Below are 14,483 nucleotides of genomic sequence, written 5' to 3' on the forward strand. Positions count from 1 at the left end.
CCTTTCAGTTCCAACAAAGCATTGGGGGGGGGGCTCTTCACCACCCTGGGGAACATTTTCCACACCAAAAAAACATTTTTTGGAATTCCATTTGGTGGTGAAGAGCAACTTTATTAATGCTTGGTGTGAAACATTATATTCCTTTAAATGAGAAAATATTAAATTAATTAATTAATTAACGTGTCACTTGTCTGTGATATGGCGTATCTGTACAATGTTTACAGCTCATTGCAGCAAGATTATAATTTCAAAGAAAATAAATGCCCTTTAAATCATTATTATTATTATTATACAGGATTTATATAGCGCCAACAGTTTTACAGCGTGAGGGCAGTACAGTTACAATTCAATTGAACACAGGAGGAATCAAAGAGCTTACAATCTAAAAGGGGAGGGTCAAGTGATACAAAAGGTAATAACTGTGGGGGATGAGTTGATGAAGAAAATACATGTATAATTGTTAGGTGGAGGCAGGACAGGCTTCTCTGAAGAGAAAAGCTTTCAGGGATCGCCTAAACATGGACAGAATAGGAGATAGTCAGACAGATTGAGACAAGGAAACTAGAGAGCAGGAGGTCTTGGGAGGAACAACGGGAGTGATTTGGTTGGTTTTTTGAGACTAGTTTATAGATGTAGCTAGGGGCCGAGTTGTAGATGGCTTTGTAAGTTGTTAGTATTTTGAATTAGGTGAGTGGCAGCTGTCGCAAACTTGCGCATCAGAGATGGACGTGGTCCTACCATTTTGTTAAGCTTCCCCATTTTCTCCCCTCATTCCTTCCACCCTCCCTCCCTGAGAGGCACAGTGACAGATGTGGCTGGTTATGGGTCACTGACAGGCCAAGGCACGTAGTTCGGTGCCTAGCAGTCTGTGAAAGTGTAGCCTTTCTCACCTAGGCCAGGATAACTCAGCTGTCCTAAGAGAACTGGAGACTCACTGTCCCAGAAGATTTAACATTTCACACCTCGTAAGGAGATAAGGCAGCTCTCCCAGGATTTGAAAGAATTGTAACCTCATAAAACCTAGCTCAGCCTAGGTGGCAGGATCAGATAACTTCTGGTAAAATCTGTTTTTCCCCTATGTTTCATATCTTGAAATATGGAAGACTTACATAAAAACCGGGCACCTCGTCAGATGGCCAATGCACAGACGAACATTTTGATGGGTCACCTCAGATCACCAGGGGAGTCAAAACATAGAACTCGTACACCGCGTAACGTACAATTTCATAATTCATATCTACATGATCCTTAGACTTATCTGCATAATAAAATACCCGCGGAGAGAGTGTCGCTTGTGCAGCCGGGAAGTTATAGGCCAGGATATGAATTATGACAGATGCTGGTTCTAATTTTGGGTTCTGCCTGCCAATCCCTCCCTAAACAGAGTATTGGTCAGTTACTCAGAGCCACCCCCCTGCTGGGGGACTTTTAAAAAGCAGGATAGCAGGCCTAAAGAAGTAAGTTGAAGACATCTCCTATCTTTTCATCGTAACATATGGAGATCAAATCCCGCTTCTGCTCTGCAACTTGGATCTGCTGACCCAGGTCTTTGGCAAGTACTTTAACTCTTCCCTTTCTCTCTGATATCTCTTTGCTGTGCTATGGTTCTTTGTGTGTATATATATATATATATATATATATATATATCTTAGTTACATCTTTTTTCTGTAAATATTTTTATTGCACCCTGTTTGACCTTTTAGTAATAAATCTTCCTTTCTGTAAGTGTTGAACTGTTTCTATAGCTTTTAATTGCAATTTACGAATCCCTGCCTTTAAAGAGATGCTACTGTTTATTTAACCCTCTGTATAAAAGACCTGTATTATGACCGTTTTATACAGATGATTATATCGACCATTATAGTGTCATAACTGAAACCGAGTTTCCTCTTTCTCTGTACCAAAAAGGAGGTGGTGGCAGTGAATGGTTAATTGCATGATTAACCTGACCCAGTAACAAGCACATTCAGGCTGCAGGCACAGATTGTAGTCCATTAGCTGGAAAATCGCTGTGCAGGGTGCAGCTGGGTGTGGCATTGTTACGCACGTCACATCGCGATTTCCGATTGGCCAGTCCTTCGGTCGCGAGTTTGGTGAGAAGGTCTGGGGTCTGACGCCGCGATCCTGACAGCAGCCAGTTCAGGGATTGGCAGAGAGAGGTTGCAGACACTGAACAGTTGGTAAGGTTGATCATCCTGGTAGCAGAATTCATGAAGGACTGGAGGGGGGGATAGCCTATGTAAAGGTAAGCCAATGAGGAGGGAGTTGCAATAGTTGGCGAGAGATAACCTGGGAGTGAATTAGGAGCTTTGAGGTGTCATTGGTTAGGAAGGGACGTATTTTGGAGGTTGAGAAAGTGATTGGATATGGGGCTGAAAGGAGAGTTCAGAGTCCAGAATTACACCTAGCACCCTGGCATGTAGGGATGGGTTGATGGTTGTGCCAAAATCCTGACTGAAGGGGATCAAGAAGGCTTTTGTTAATGAGGTGGTCACTCAGGGAGAGGGAGAGATTGAAGATGGGAGTTAGAGACTCTAGGATAGAGCCAGATGTGACCAAAGTATTTGAGAGGGAATAGGGTCCAGGGGACAGGTGATTAGGTGGGCGTTGGAAAAAAGTTTAGCAACCTCGTCTGTAGTAGTAGGATTCAATAAGGGTAGTGTTGAGTATAACTGTGGACATAGAGTGTTTTATGGGGAGGCAGTTATCTGTAGAGTGGAGATTTCATCACAAATTGTATGGATCTTATTTTTGAAGTGATTGGCGATCTCTTGGGCAGTGAACAAGTTAGTGGGTGGAGGCAGTGGTGGACAAAGTAGAGAGTTAAAAGTAGAGAAGAGGTGACAGGGACTGGATGAGAAGGTGTTAATGAGAGTGATAACATAGGTCTGCTTGGCAATGTGGAGGCAAGAATTGTATTTTTGGAGAGCAGTTTTATATTGGTTGAAGTCTTTGTGAGACTTAGTCTTACACCACAGATGCACGAGAGCACGGCTGTGTTTTTGAGACTTCTACTATCGTCTGTTTTCCAGGGTTGTGGGGGTCGGGGCCTGATTCTGTGTGTAGTGAAAGGAACGAGCTTATCCAGGGTGGAGGATAGGGATCTATTGTAGACAGAAGTGACGAGATTGGGGCAGAACAGGGCTGAGATATTGTCATAGAGGTTGTTGGTAGCAGAGTGAAGAAGAGAAGGGTTACAGTGGGGAAAGGTTACTACAGGTAATTGTTAGGCAGTGCCAGTAAATAACACCTTAAGATGCTTATTTCTCTTTCTAAGCAAAAGAGGCTGGAGATTTCCTTTATTTATAGCTGGCCCTGCAAAAAAAACAGAATGGGGTTCCCTCTGAAAATACATTCCAGACCCTTCTCCTTGATGAAGGTCTGGTATGGAGTGTGGAAGGGAGGCCCACAGAAAACAAGATGGTGTGGGATCGCCCAAATTCAAAACCAGACCTCCAAAAAGTTTTGTTCACTTCTTTATCATGCTTCAAAACATAGCAGAGAGAGGCATGGGTGAAGTGCCCTTGTGACAGACCCAACTGGGACTGGGGCTTTTGGAGGGGACTGCAGGCTAGCCTCTTGCCTACTGACTATGGGCCCTGGCATCTAAGTGGGCTCTATTCTTTGGGAGGTATGTGCCTGGGTGGGACCTTTTGGAGTAGTTTAACTTCAGATTCAAGTCCATGTCTCACCAAAACACACAGAATCTGAGAACTGGTGGACCCAGATACAGATTTGGGGCCCAAACCAGCATTGACTGCATCAACGCCCCTCCTAGACTCAGAGCAGATGTTGATAGTCCTCCTGGAGGTTCCTACATGGTGGGATTAGTTTGGTGTCAGCTTTACCTCGTTATCTAATCAGTTTAGGATATTTAGCCCAATGTGTAATATTTGTTTTTATTGTTCATGAGGGGACTGCCCCTAATTCTAGAAGTGTATAAAAACCTGTATTTCTGTTCAATAAAGAGTTCCAGATGCACCTAAGCTAGTGTCGTCCAGTTCTTGAGTGCAATGCCCAGCTATAATACCTTGGTCCTGTGTCCTAGCAGTAAGGAAGCAGTTCCCTGACATAGGCACCCAGGCAGGGTGCCAGGCAGTCCATCACAGCCCTCATTTCTGTTGGATCAATAAAGTTGTTTTATGCTGTTTGGATCAGCAGTGTGTGGTTTGGATTTGTAGTCCTTTGAAAGAACACATTGGAGGCAACTTTGCAAGGTTAGTTGTAATTTGTAAGGGAACTTGTCCCAGAGCTTGATGCATGAGGTGAAACTCTGCTGGCTTTCATGATCTAATTATGTGGAAGCAAAATGCTCTTTTTTAACATTTCCTGGTATGTGATTGGGTATTCTTTGCAAAGTGAAACTTTAAGGAGACAACTGGGGCCAGCCATTTTGGCAGTGTCTGGTTCTATCTGAAAAGGGAGGAGAAAGAGAACTGGATGGGGCAGGAGTGAAGGCACACGTGGTGATTGGGTACAGGAGTGGGAGGGGATTGAGCTGTCTATCTTCAAAGTTTCCCTCTGATGGAGATCACCTCCCGAGTGTGTTTGAAGTTCTGCTGCTGGACACAATAATTGGGTGAGCCAAGTGTGTCATCTCCAATTACACAGAGACATTATATCCAGCAGCGCCCCCGGGGTGATGCTACAAACTTTTTTTTTTGCACTGGTACATGTTCCCCAGAGCATAGCCCCCCCCCCCCCCCCATTTTTTTGACAGCCCCCTACCTACTAGCCCAGAAAATGGGCATTTTTTATTTGACAGAATCGACTTCTATTGATTTCAGTTTGTTTCAGGTGCAGCATTCAAACTACTCTGAAGTCTGACGAACCCTGCTTGAACCAAACCCACGGCAATTAAGCTCATCCCTAGCCCCCACCAGTTACATGCAACTTTAAATGGCAGGTCCTATTAAGCCATCAAGGAATGAAGACACCTGCTACTACATAATAAGACCTCTAAGTGACTTCTTCTGAATGTCTGATATTTTTTAGCCAACTCTATATTAATTTTTGGCAAAAATTGGAAATAAACTATGGGACACAAATTTAACATCCTTTTCATTGCTTATCTGCAATTACTATAAAAATGTTTCCATAGTACTTAAGTTAGAAGGACAGGAGACCAATTACATTCTGCACAGTCAAATGTACACAGGTTACCTGGAGTTCCAGCATAGCCCTTGGTTTTGTTTTTTTTCTCCTTCAGTTCCACAGCAAGCCCAAGGTCAGAAATACGGACGTGTCCTGAAAAGCAAACATAGGCTTTGTTCTACAAGATCATACTTTATTGCTTCATTTCTGTCAGCTAGGAATATCAGAGCTTTATGTTTATAGTTTTAAATTAAAAACTTTTTAATGTAAAACTCTATGGGTTCAATGACTGACTTAAACAGAAAATAATGAAGAAAGAGTTGTTTTAAATGTTTGTTGCATACATTTAAGCTGCGTACAGTGGTAGACAAAATACATCATGCGTCTTGCACTCATGTTGGTAGATCTGTGTTATATCTATTATATTATTTGCATGTTAGAAAAGCAAACTTGTCATCCAATTACAAAACCCCCTCCCCAAAAAAGACTTGTAAAAGTATTGAGTTTTGTTTTAAAAGTGTTAAAAGTATACAAATTTTATATAAGCATAATTTGAATAAAGCTGGATTAAAATATATATAGGGCTTCACACTTTACAGATGCCTTTATAGATGCTTTGACACTGCGGTGTGGCTTTACTGTACTTGCAAATGTATTCAAAACTGCCTCTTTTAACCTGAAAAGGTAAGTATTGCTTGGACCTTAGTAGAAGGGGGTACACCCTGAATGCTTGTTCTGAAACTTAAAATGATAGTGCAAATAAAAGCAAGTATCACGAACAGTACTGTTTTTGTTGCAAGTGCACTAATATGGCTACAATTAGAACTGAATATTTGAAATAGTTTTTTACTACTGGATAACTTTTGCATTATGTGTATTGCTCTACCCCTGTGCACCTTTCTGCTAGTTTTAAATTGATGTAAGCAGTTGATAGTGTCATTTTAGCTGGATTTGGTGTAGCCACACGCTGGGGGTCTTCAGTTACCTTTGAGCTATGCTAGGTTTCTGGTGTGTGAGGGCACCTTTAAGAAAAAGGGGGTTCCCCCTGGTAACATGCTGTCAATTTCCATTTCTATATTTATTTATTACAGGTACATTTATAGCACCTTCAATTTTGTGCAGCACTTTACATATGCTGTATATTGAACATTTACATTAATCCCTGCCTTTAAAGGATAAGTTCACCTTTCGTAACATGTTGCTTGTTACCCCATATTCAGGGTGTAACATGTAACATATTACAATCAGACCGGCCCCTGCACATGACCCCAGCAGCTCTTCTTGCATTTTAATCTGGCCTTTCAGCAAAGGTAATGTGAAGAATACTTTGGTTTTTGGTCATATGACTGTCTGCTCTAGGATTCCAGGACTGTGGTTTCTGCAACCAAGTATTTCATGCCTTCTGTTAAATTTCCTATTTTGAAGAAAAGTCTATACAAAGTGAAAGCAGCAGGTTTGCTTAATCTCCTTCTTCCTAGGAGCACATAATCACCTTTTTCTTATTCTGTCCTCCACTCTCTTCAACTGTCGGGAGTGGAAGAAATATCCAGTACTTTTGGGTATAAAAAAAGCATGTTACTCACTCCATGTGACTGCACTAAGCCAATCATCAAGCATTAGTGCTGTTCTATGGGTACCGTACTCATTGCTTAGACTTAGTGACTCATAGTTTATACATCGTGGAGTCTTCTGCTCCTGTCAGTTTAACAAAGTGGCAAGTTAGCGAAGGAAAGGTTAGTGTGTGCAATGGGGGGAGGATTCAAGTGAACCTGCTACTTTGCCCTGTATTAGGGCTCATGTACACGGGGTGTTTGGAAAACTCCTCTGAACGATGGAAACTGACTACTGGAAAACGTAGGTTAAAAAACGTCAGTTTGGCCACGGTTGCATACCACGTTTATGCGTGTTTATGTGTGTTTGCGTTTAGAAGCGTTTTTATAAGATAACCTCAGGAGACCTTCCCAAATGCCCAGAATGCACTGAAAAATAATTAAAAATAACTATTTCAGACATTTTGAGAGGAATAGAGAGCGCAGAAGCATACAGAGCAGTATGTGTTGAGATGACCTGTCTTTTCTGGTTGTATTCACTATGGATCCCATCAGAAGCATAATGCAGCACGTTCTACCAATTTTTCTTCACGCGAAACCTGGAACTGACTGCGCTGGTGTGCCAGGTCCATTTGAATACATGGAAAATGCTTTGCATGCATTTCTGAGGATGAAAAAAGGCTCTGGATAGCATCTGGACATGGAACAGTTTAAAAACACTTCTAAACACAAACTCTTATAAACGCGGTTAACCGCATTTACAAGTGTTTGGCGTTTGAAACACCAGTGAAATCTACTCCTGAACGCAAGTTTGGTGCGTTCATTAAAACGACTGTAAACTCAACTGCCTGTAAACAACTGTAAATGACTATGTGTACATGGACAATAGGAAAACATTAGGGAGAGTTCAGGGGCTGCTGAAAAAGACGCTGAACAGCTCCTGAACATCAGTTTAGGAGCTGCAGTGTACATGAGCCCTTAGACCTTTTGTTGTATGGATTCAGAGGAGGAGGATTCAAGTGAACCTGCTACTTTGCACTGTATTAGACCTTATGTTGTATGGATTCAGTGGAGAAGGATTCGAGTGAACCTGCTACTTTGCACTGTATTAGACCTTATGTTGTATGGATTCAGTGGAGAAGGATTCGAGTGAACCTGCTACTTTGCCCTGTATTAGACATTATGTTGTATGGATTCAGAGGAGAAGGATTCGAGTGAACCTGCTACTTTGCCCTGTATTAGACCTTATGTTGTATGGATTCAGTGGAGAAGGATTCGAGTGAACCTGCTACTTTGCCCTGTATTAGACATTATGTTGTATGGATTCAGAGGAGAAGGATTCGAGTGAACCTGCTACTTTGCCCTGTATTAGACCTTATGTTGTATGGATTCAGTGGAGAAGGATTCGAGTGAGCCTGCTACTTTGCCCTGTATTAGACCTTATGTTGTATGGATTCAGTGGAGAAGGATTCGAGTGAACCTGCTACTTTGCCCTGTATTAGACATTATGTTGTATGGATTCAGAGGAGGAGGATTCGAGTGAACCTGCTACTTTGCACTGTATTAGACCTTATGTTGTATGGATTCAGAGGAGGAGGATCCGAGTGAACCTGCTACTTTGCCCTGTATTAGACATTATGTTGTATGGATTCAGAGGAGAAGGATCCGAGTGAACCTGCTACTTTGCCCTGTATTAGACCTTATGTTGTATGGATTCAGAGGAGGAGGATCCGAGTGAACCTGCTACTTTGCCCTGTATTAGACATTATGTTGTATGGATTCAGAGGAGGAGGATTCGAGTGAACCTGCTACTTTGCCCTGTATTAGACCTTATGTTGTATGGATTCAGAGGAGGAGGATTCGAGTGAACCTGCTACTTTGCCCTGTATTAGACCTTATGTTGTATGGATTCAGAGGAGGAGGATCCGAGTGAACCTGCTACTTTGCCCTGTATTAGACATTATGTTGTATGGATTCAGAGGAGGAGGATCCGAGTGAACCTGCTACTTTGCCCTATATTAGACCTTATGTTGTATGGATTCAGAGGAGGAGGATCCAAGTGAACCTGCTACTTTGCCCTGTAGTAGACATTATGTTGTATAAGGAGTCCAGTTCAGACTACCAGGAACATTTCCAATTCTCCCAGTTATCAACGTGTCAAAGTCAGCTGTGAGTAACAGAAAAGAGCTGTAGCTATGGCACTTTGGTTTTACATGCCTTCTGTTAAGATAATCTCTTGGAACGTTTACATTAACCAGCTTATGTATTTGGAATGTGCTGACCCTTTAAACTTTGCATTCCAACCTAACTAGTTGAACCCAACAAGTTTTTTAAAGGATCTTGCCATAATGTTAATTTTGATTAACCGCTTGCCGCCCTGCCACTGTGTTTATACGTGTGCAGGGCGGCAGTGGAGCGCAAAACCACGTTTAAAAACGGGTTCCGCGCTCCCGACACTTTCGCGGGCAGGGGGCGCGCGCGCGCGCGCGCCCGCCGACCCGCGGGTGATCCGATTCGATCCAGGAGGGATCAATCATTAGATTTCAGCCAGTGATTTCTGGCTGAAATCGGATGATCGGTCCCTGTCCTATCCTGTCCTGTGTTGATATTTACACAGGGCAGGATATGATGTCATTCTTCTCTGCCTGGACACATTCCGTTCCAGACAGAGAAGAAGAGACATTTAAACGTGAGTAAAACACTACACTAACAGTTAGAACACACTCTAGGACACATTTAACCCCCTGATTGCCCCCCCCCAGTTAACCCTTCACTGCCCTGTCACCAGTGTACCTGATCAGTGAAGCGATTTTTATTGATCACTGTATCAGTGTCGCTGGCGACTTCCAATAGTGCTAGCGCCCCTCCCAGATAGCGCCAGTTTGCCCCCCAGTACACCAATAAAGCCATTTAACCCCTTAATTTCCCCCCCCACCCCCCCAGTTAACCCCTTAACTGCCCTGTCACCAGTGTCACTGATCAGTGAAGCGATTTTTACTGATCACTGTATCAGTGTCGCTGGCGACTTCCGATAGTGTTAGCGCCCCTCCCAGATAGCGCCAGATTGCCCACTAATACACCAGTAGTCCCGTCTAACCCCTTGATCGCCCCCCCCCCCCCCTGAGTTGACCCCTTCACTGCCCTCTCACCAGTGTCACTGATCAGTGAACCAATTTTTACTGATCACTGTATCAGTGTCGCTGGCGACTTCCGTTAGTGTTAGCGCCCCTCCCAGATAGCGCCAGATTGCCCGCTAATACACCAGTAGTCCCGTCTAACCCCTTGATCGCCCCCCCCCCCCCTCCCCGAGTTGACCCCTTCACTGCCCTGTCACCAGTGTCACTGATCAGTGAACCAATTTTTACTGATCACTGTATCAGTGTCGCTGGCGACTTCCGTTAGTGTTAGCGCCCCTCCCAGATAGCGCCAGATTGCCCGCTAATACACCAGTGATCCCGTCTAACCCCTTGATCGCCCCCCCCCTCCCCCCTGAGTTGACCCCTTCACTGCCCTGTCACCAGTGTCACTGCTCAGTGAACCAATTTTTACTGATCACTGTATCAGTGTCGCTAGCGACTTCCAATAGTGTTAGCGCCCCTCCCAGATAGCACCAGTTTGCCCGCTAGTACACAGATAATCACATTTGACCCCTTGATTGCCAGGAACACGCTTACTTGCACGCTAAACCTTCATTGCTAGTATAGTGTCTGATTGGATCAATATCTTTGATCAGATCAGCGCTATACCAGCATTCACATTACTTTAGTATCCCCAAAAACGCAGTGTTAGCGGGATCAGCCCCAACACCTGCCAGCACCTGCGTTTAGCCCCTACGCCCCCCCCTTCTCCCCCGGCAAGTGCAGTGTCAGTAGATAACTGTCACTTGATACATATTACACACAAAACCGCAGTGTTCACAGAATCAGGCCTGATATCTGTTAGCACTTGTCGGTAAATTTTTTGTAGCGGTTCAAGCAGTCCCTGACAGCCAGGCGCTCTTTTTCCTGTGAGTCGCACTAGGTACCTGTAAATTTAGTGGCCAAAATGTCTAAGCAAAGGTACACTAGTGAAGAGGCCTATAGGATTCTGAGCATGTCAAGTGAGAGCGAAGGGGAAGACTCACTGGCAGAATCAGGCTCAGAATACGAACCTATAGACAGCAGCGGCACCCTGACAGCTAGCTCAGGCGACGAGGAAGTGGTCCCTGCTAAGGTCAGGCGTACCCAATCCCATTCACAGGTTGCTGAGGTGGTACAAATGCATGATGACTCTCATATGCAGCAGAGTGCCAGTACTAGTGCCGCAGTATCTTTTGGTGAACTGGCGAGCACCAGCGGCCTAGTACGTCCTGGTCGTAGGCATACCAGCACTGCAGTATCACTTGGTGACGTGGCGAGTCCCATAAGTGCAGTACAAGCTGGTGCGGTGGCGAGCACAAGTAGTGTCCCGCGGCCACCAAGAATTCGCAGACAGGCCCGTAGAGCCCCTAGTGTCCTTCCGGATGTGCTTGCAAATCCCGATTGGCAGCCCACAAATTCTGCAGCACCCGTACTTCCCCCATTCACTGCCCAACCCGGAATTCAGGTGGAAACAGCAAATTTAAATACTCCCCTTAATTTTTTTGAGCTGTTTTTCACAGAAGATCTTTATGCATTGATTGTGGATCAAAGCAATTTATATGCACGCCAATTTATCGCCGCCAACCCAAATTCAAACCTTGCCAGACCATTCGCATGGAAACCCATTACGGTTTCCGAATTTAAAGTTTTTTTGGGCCTAACCCTCAACATGGGCATTAATGATAAAAATCAATTGCGGTTGTATTGGTCCACCGACCCTCTTGTTCACATGCCCGTGTTCTCTGCTGCCATGGCCAGGCATAGATATGAGAGTATAATGCGTTTTATGCACTTCTACGACAACTCACTCAGTCTTCCTCGGGGTGACCCTGAATTTGACCGGCTCCACAAAATTCGGCCCCTCGTAAATCACTTTAACCAAAAATTTGCAGATGTGTATACTCCCCAGAAAAACATCTGCATCGATGAGTCCCTCATTCAATATTCTGGCCACCTTGTAATCAAACAATATCTCCCCAGCAAGCGTGCCAGATATGGGATCAAGATGTATAAGACCTGTGAGAGGGCAACAGGCTATACATGTAAGTTTCGGATTTACGAGGGAAAAGATAGTTACTTGGAGCCCCCCGGATGCCCAGACTACATGGGGAGCAGTGGCAAGATAGTTTGGGACTTGGCGTCATCCTATTTCCACATGGGGTACCACTTATACGTGGACAATTTTTATTCAAGCGTGCCACTATTTAGACATTTGTTCAATTTGGGAATTTGCACATGTGGCACTGTGCGATCTAATCGCCGAGGCTTCCCCCAACGGCTTGTAAATACCCGTCTTAAAAAGGGGGAAAAAGCCTGCTTGAGAAATGAAGAATTGCTCGCAGTGAAGTGGAAGGACAAACGGGATGTTTACCTCCTGTCTTCCATTCATGCAGATACGACCGTCCAAATTACCACGGCAACTGGTGTTGTTGAGAAGCCCCTCTGTGTCCACGATTATAACCTTAACATGGGAGGGGTGGACTTCAATGACCAGATGATGCAGCCGTATTTAGTTTCCCGAAAATCCAAACGCTGGTACATAAAAGTGTCAGTTTATTTATTTCAATTGGCTCTATATAATGCTTTTGTTCTCTATAAAGCAACTGGACATAGTGGATCATACCTAAATTTCCAGTTAGAGAACATCAGGGCCCTTTTGTATCCAGAAGGTGCTGTGCCCCAAATCCCTCTCCCAGATGCAGTTAGCCGTCTGCATGAGAGACATTTTCTCGATACCATTCCTGGTACCCCAACCCAAAGAAGACCCCAAAAAAGATGTCGTGTCTGCAGCAAACGTGGAATTAGGCGTGACAGCCGCTATTGTTGTCCCTCCTGTCCTGGCCAACCTGGCCTCTGCATCAAGCCCTGCTTCCGCCTCTACCATACGCTAGTGAACTATTAGTATAGGGTACAGCACGGCACAGATCAGGGCACATTTACACAGGGTCTCAAAAGATGTTCGGTAGTCAGGAAACTGGCTATCGCATTTGGAGAGACCCTACCAGCTGTTTAAATGTTTGAAGTTTGGAAAAAAAAGTTAAAAAAAATAAAAAAAATAAATAAAAGTACAAATACCCCCCAAAAAAATAAAAAAATGTAAAAACCAAAAATAGTTATAGTTTTTTTTGTTGTTGTCATTTTTGTGATTGTTCGACTTTCACTGGTTTATTGTTGTTTTATTGTTAACCATTTCTGTTTGCAGGAATGCTTTCAGCTGCAGCGCTGACCTGTTTATTCTGACAGCAACAGGAACTTGCTCTCAGAATAGACATAAGTCAGCGTGAGCAGCGCTGTTGGATGAGATTTTTCATCCGCAGTTATAAAAAACAGAATATATGCCAAAGCATGGGGGCCTGGGGTGGCCTGTGGGTGGATGGCCCCTATGCTTCGGCATATATATTTTATATTTGTTGGCACATTTCATGTGTGCCCACCATTAGAAGTGGGTGGATTGAGGGAGGTTTCTAATGGTGGGCATACCACCACACACTTTTCCTTATAAAGTTGTTTTATTGAGTTTATGTTTTATTGTTAACCATTGTTGATTTTTTTGCAGGAACGTCAAACTGCAGCACTGACCTGTTTATTCTGACAGCAACAGGGTCTTGCTTTCAGAATAGACATAAGTAGGTGTGTGCAGTGCTGTCGGATGAGATTTTTCATCCGCAGTTAAAAAAAAGAAAATATATGCCAAAGCATGGGGGCCTGGGGTGGCCAGTGGGTGGATGGCCCCCATGCTTCGGCATATATATTTTATATTTGTTGGCACATTTCATATGTGCCCACCATTAGAAGTGGGTGGATTGAGGGAGGTTTCTAATGGTGGGCATACCACACACTTTTTCTGGCAGAGATTTCTTCTCTTTTTTTTCATTCAGCCCACAGGCTGCATAAAGAAAAAAAGAACATAGCATATACACCCAACAAGGACCAGTGACGTACTGGTACATCACTGGACTTTGAATGGTTATACCAGGGTGATGCCTGCAGCTGCAGGCATCATCCTGGTTTTATTTTTTTCAGCCGGAAATGGGCTTTCATGTAAAAGCATTCCTAGTGGTTAATTAGCTGCAGAATTGCCTTTACAAGCAGCGGGAGAAAATGGCCCCCCCTCCCCCTCCCTGAGATTTGCTTTCCAAAAAGGGGTCATTTGGGGGTGTTTGTTCTATCCTGGTATTTTAGCACCTCAAGAGATGTGATGGGCGGTCAGAAAGTAAAAGCTGTGTAAATTTCAAATTATCTATACCATAGTTTGTAGACGCTATAACTTTCACACAAAGCAATCAATATACACTTATTGGGATTTTTTTTACCAAAAACATGTAGCAGAATACATTTTGGCTTAAATTTATGACTAACTTTGAGTTTACGATATATTTTTTATAGCTGAAAGTAGAAAAAATTGTTTTTTTTTCAAGATTTTCGTGTTTTTTTGTTTATAGCGCCAAAAATAAAAAGCGCACAGGTGATCAAATACCACCAAAAGAAAGCTCTATTTGTGTGAAAAAAAGGACGTAAATTTCGATTGGGTACAGCATTGCATGACCGCGCAATTATCATTTGAATTAGTGCAGCGCTGTATAGCAAAAAAAGGCATAAATTACAGTATCTATACCATAGTTTGTAGACGCTATAACGTTCACACAAAGCAATCAATATACACTTATTGGGATTTTTTTTACCAAAAACATGTAGCAGAATACATTTTGGCTGAAATTTA

At 43.6% G+C, this 14,483-nt stretch overlaps 1 protein-coding gene across 1 annotated transcript in view; it reads right to left on the reverse strand.

Moving 5' to 3' along the window:
• Nucleotides 1-14,483, reverse strand: part of GRK1 (G protein-coupled receptor kinase 1) — a 60,836-nt gene that overhangs the window by 18,264 nt on the left and 28,089 nt on the right. The window contains exon 4 of the mRNA XM_089693538.1: nt 5,164-5,247. Coding sequence (XP_089549664.1) covers nt 5,164-5,247 — 84 coding nt within the window. The remainder of the gene's footprint in view (nt 1-5,163; nt 5,248-14,483) is intronic.

The sequence above is a fragment of the Staurois parvus genome, unplaced genomic scaffold (genome assembly GCF_062004578.1).
Source record: "Staurois parvus isolate SC_StPar_1 unplaced genomic scaffold, SC_StPar_1.0 ptg000634l, whole genome shotgun sequence".
NCBI lineage: Eukaryota > Metazoa > Chordata > Amphibia > Anura > Ranidae > Staurois > Staurois parvus.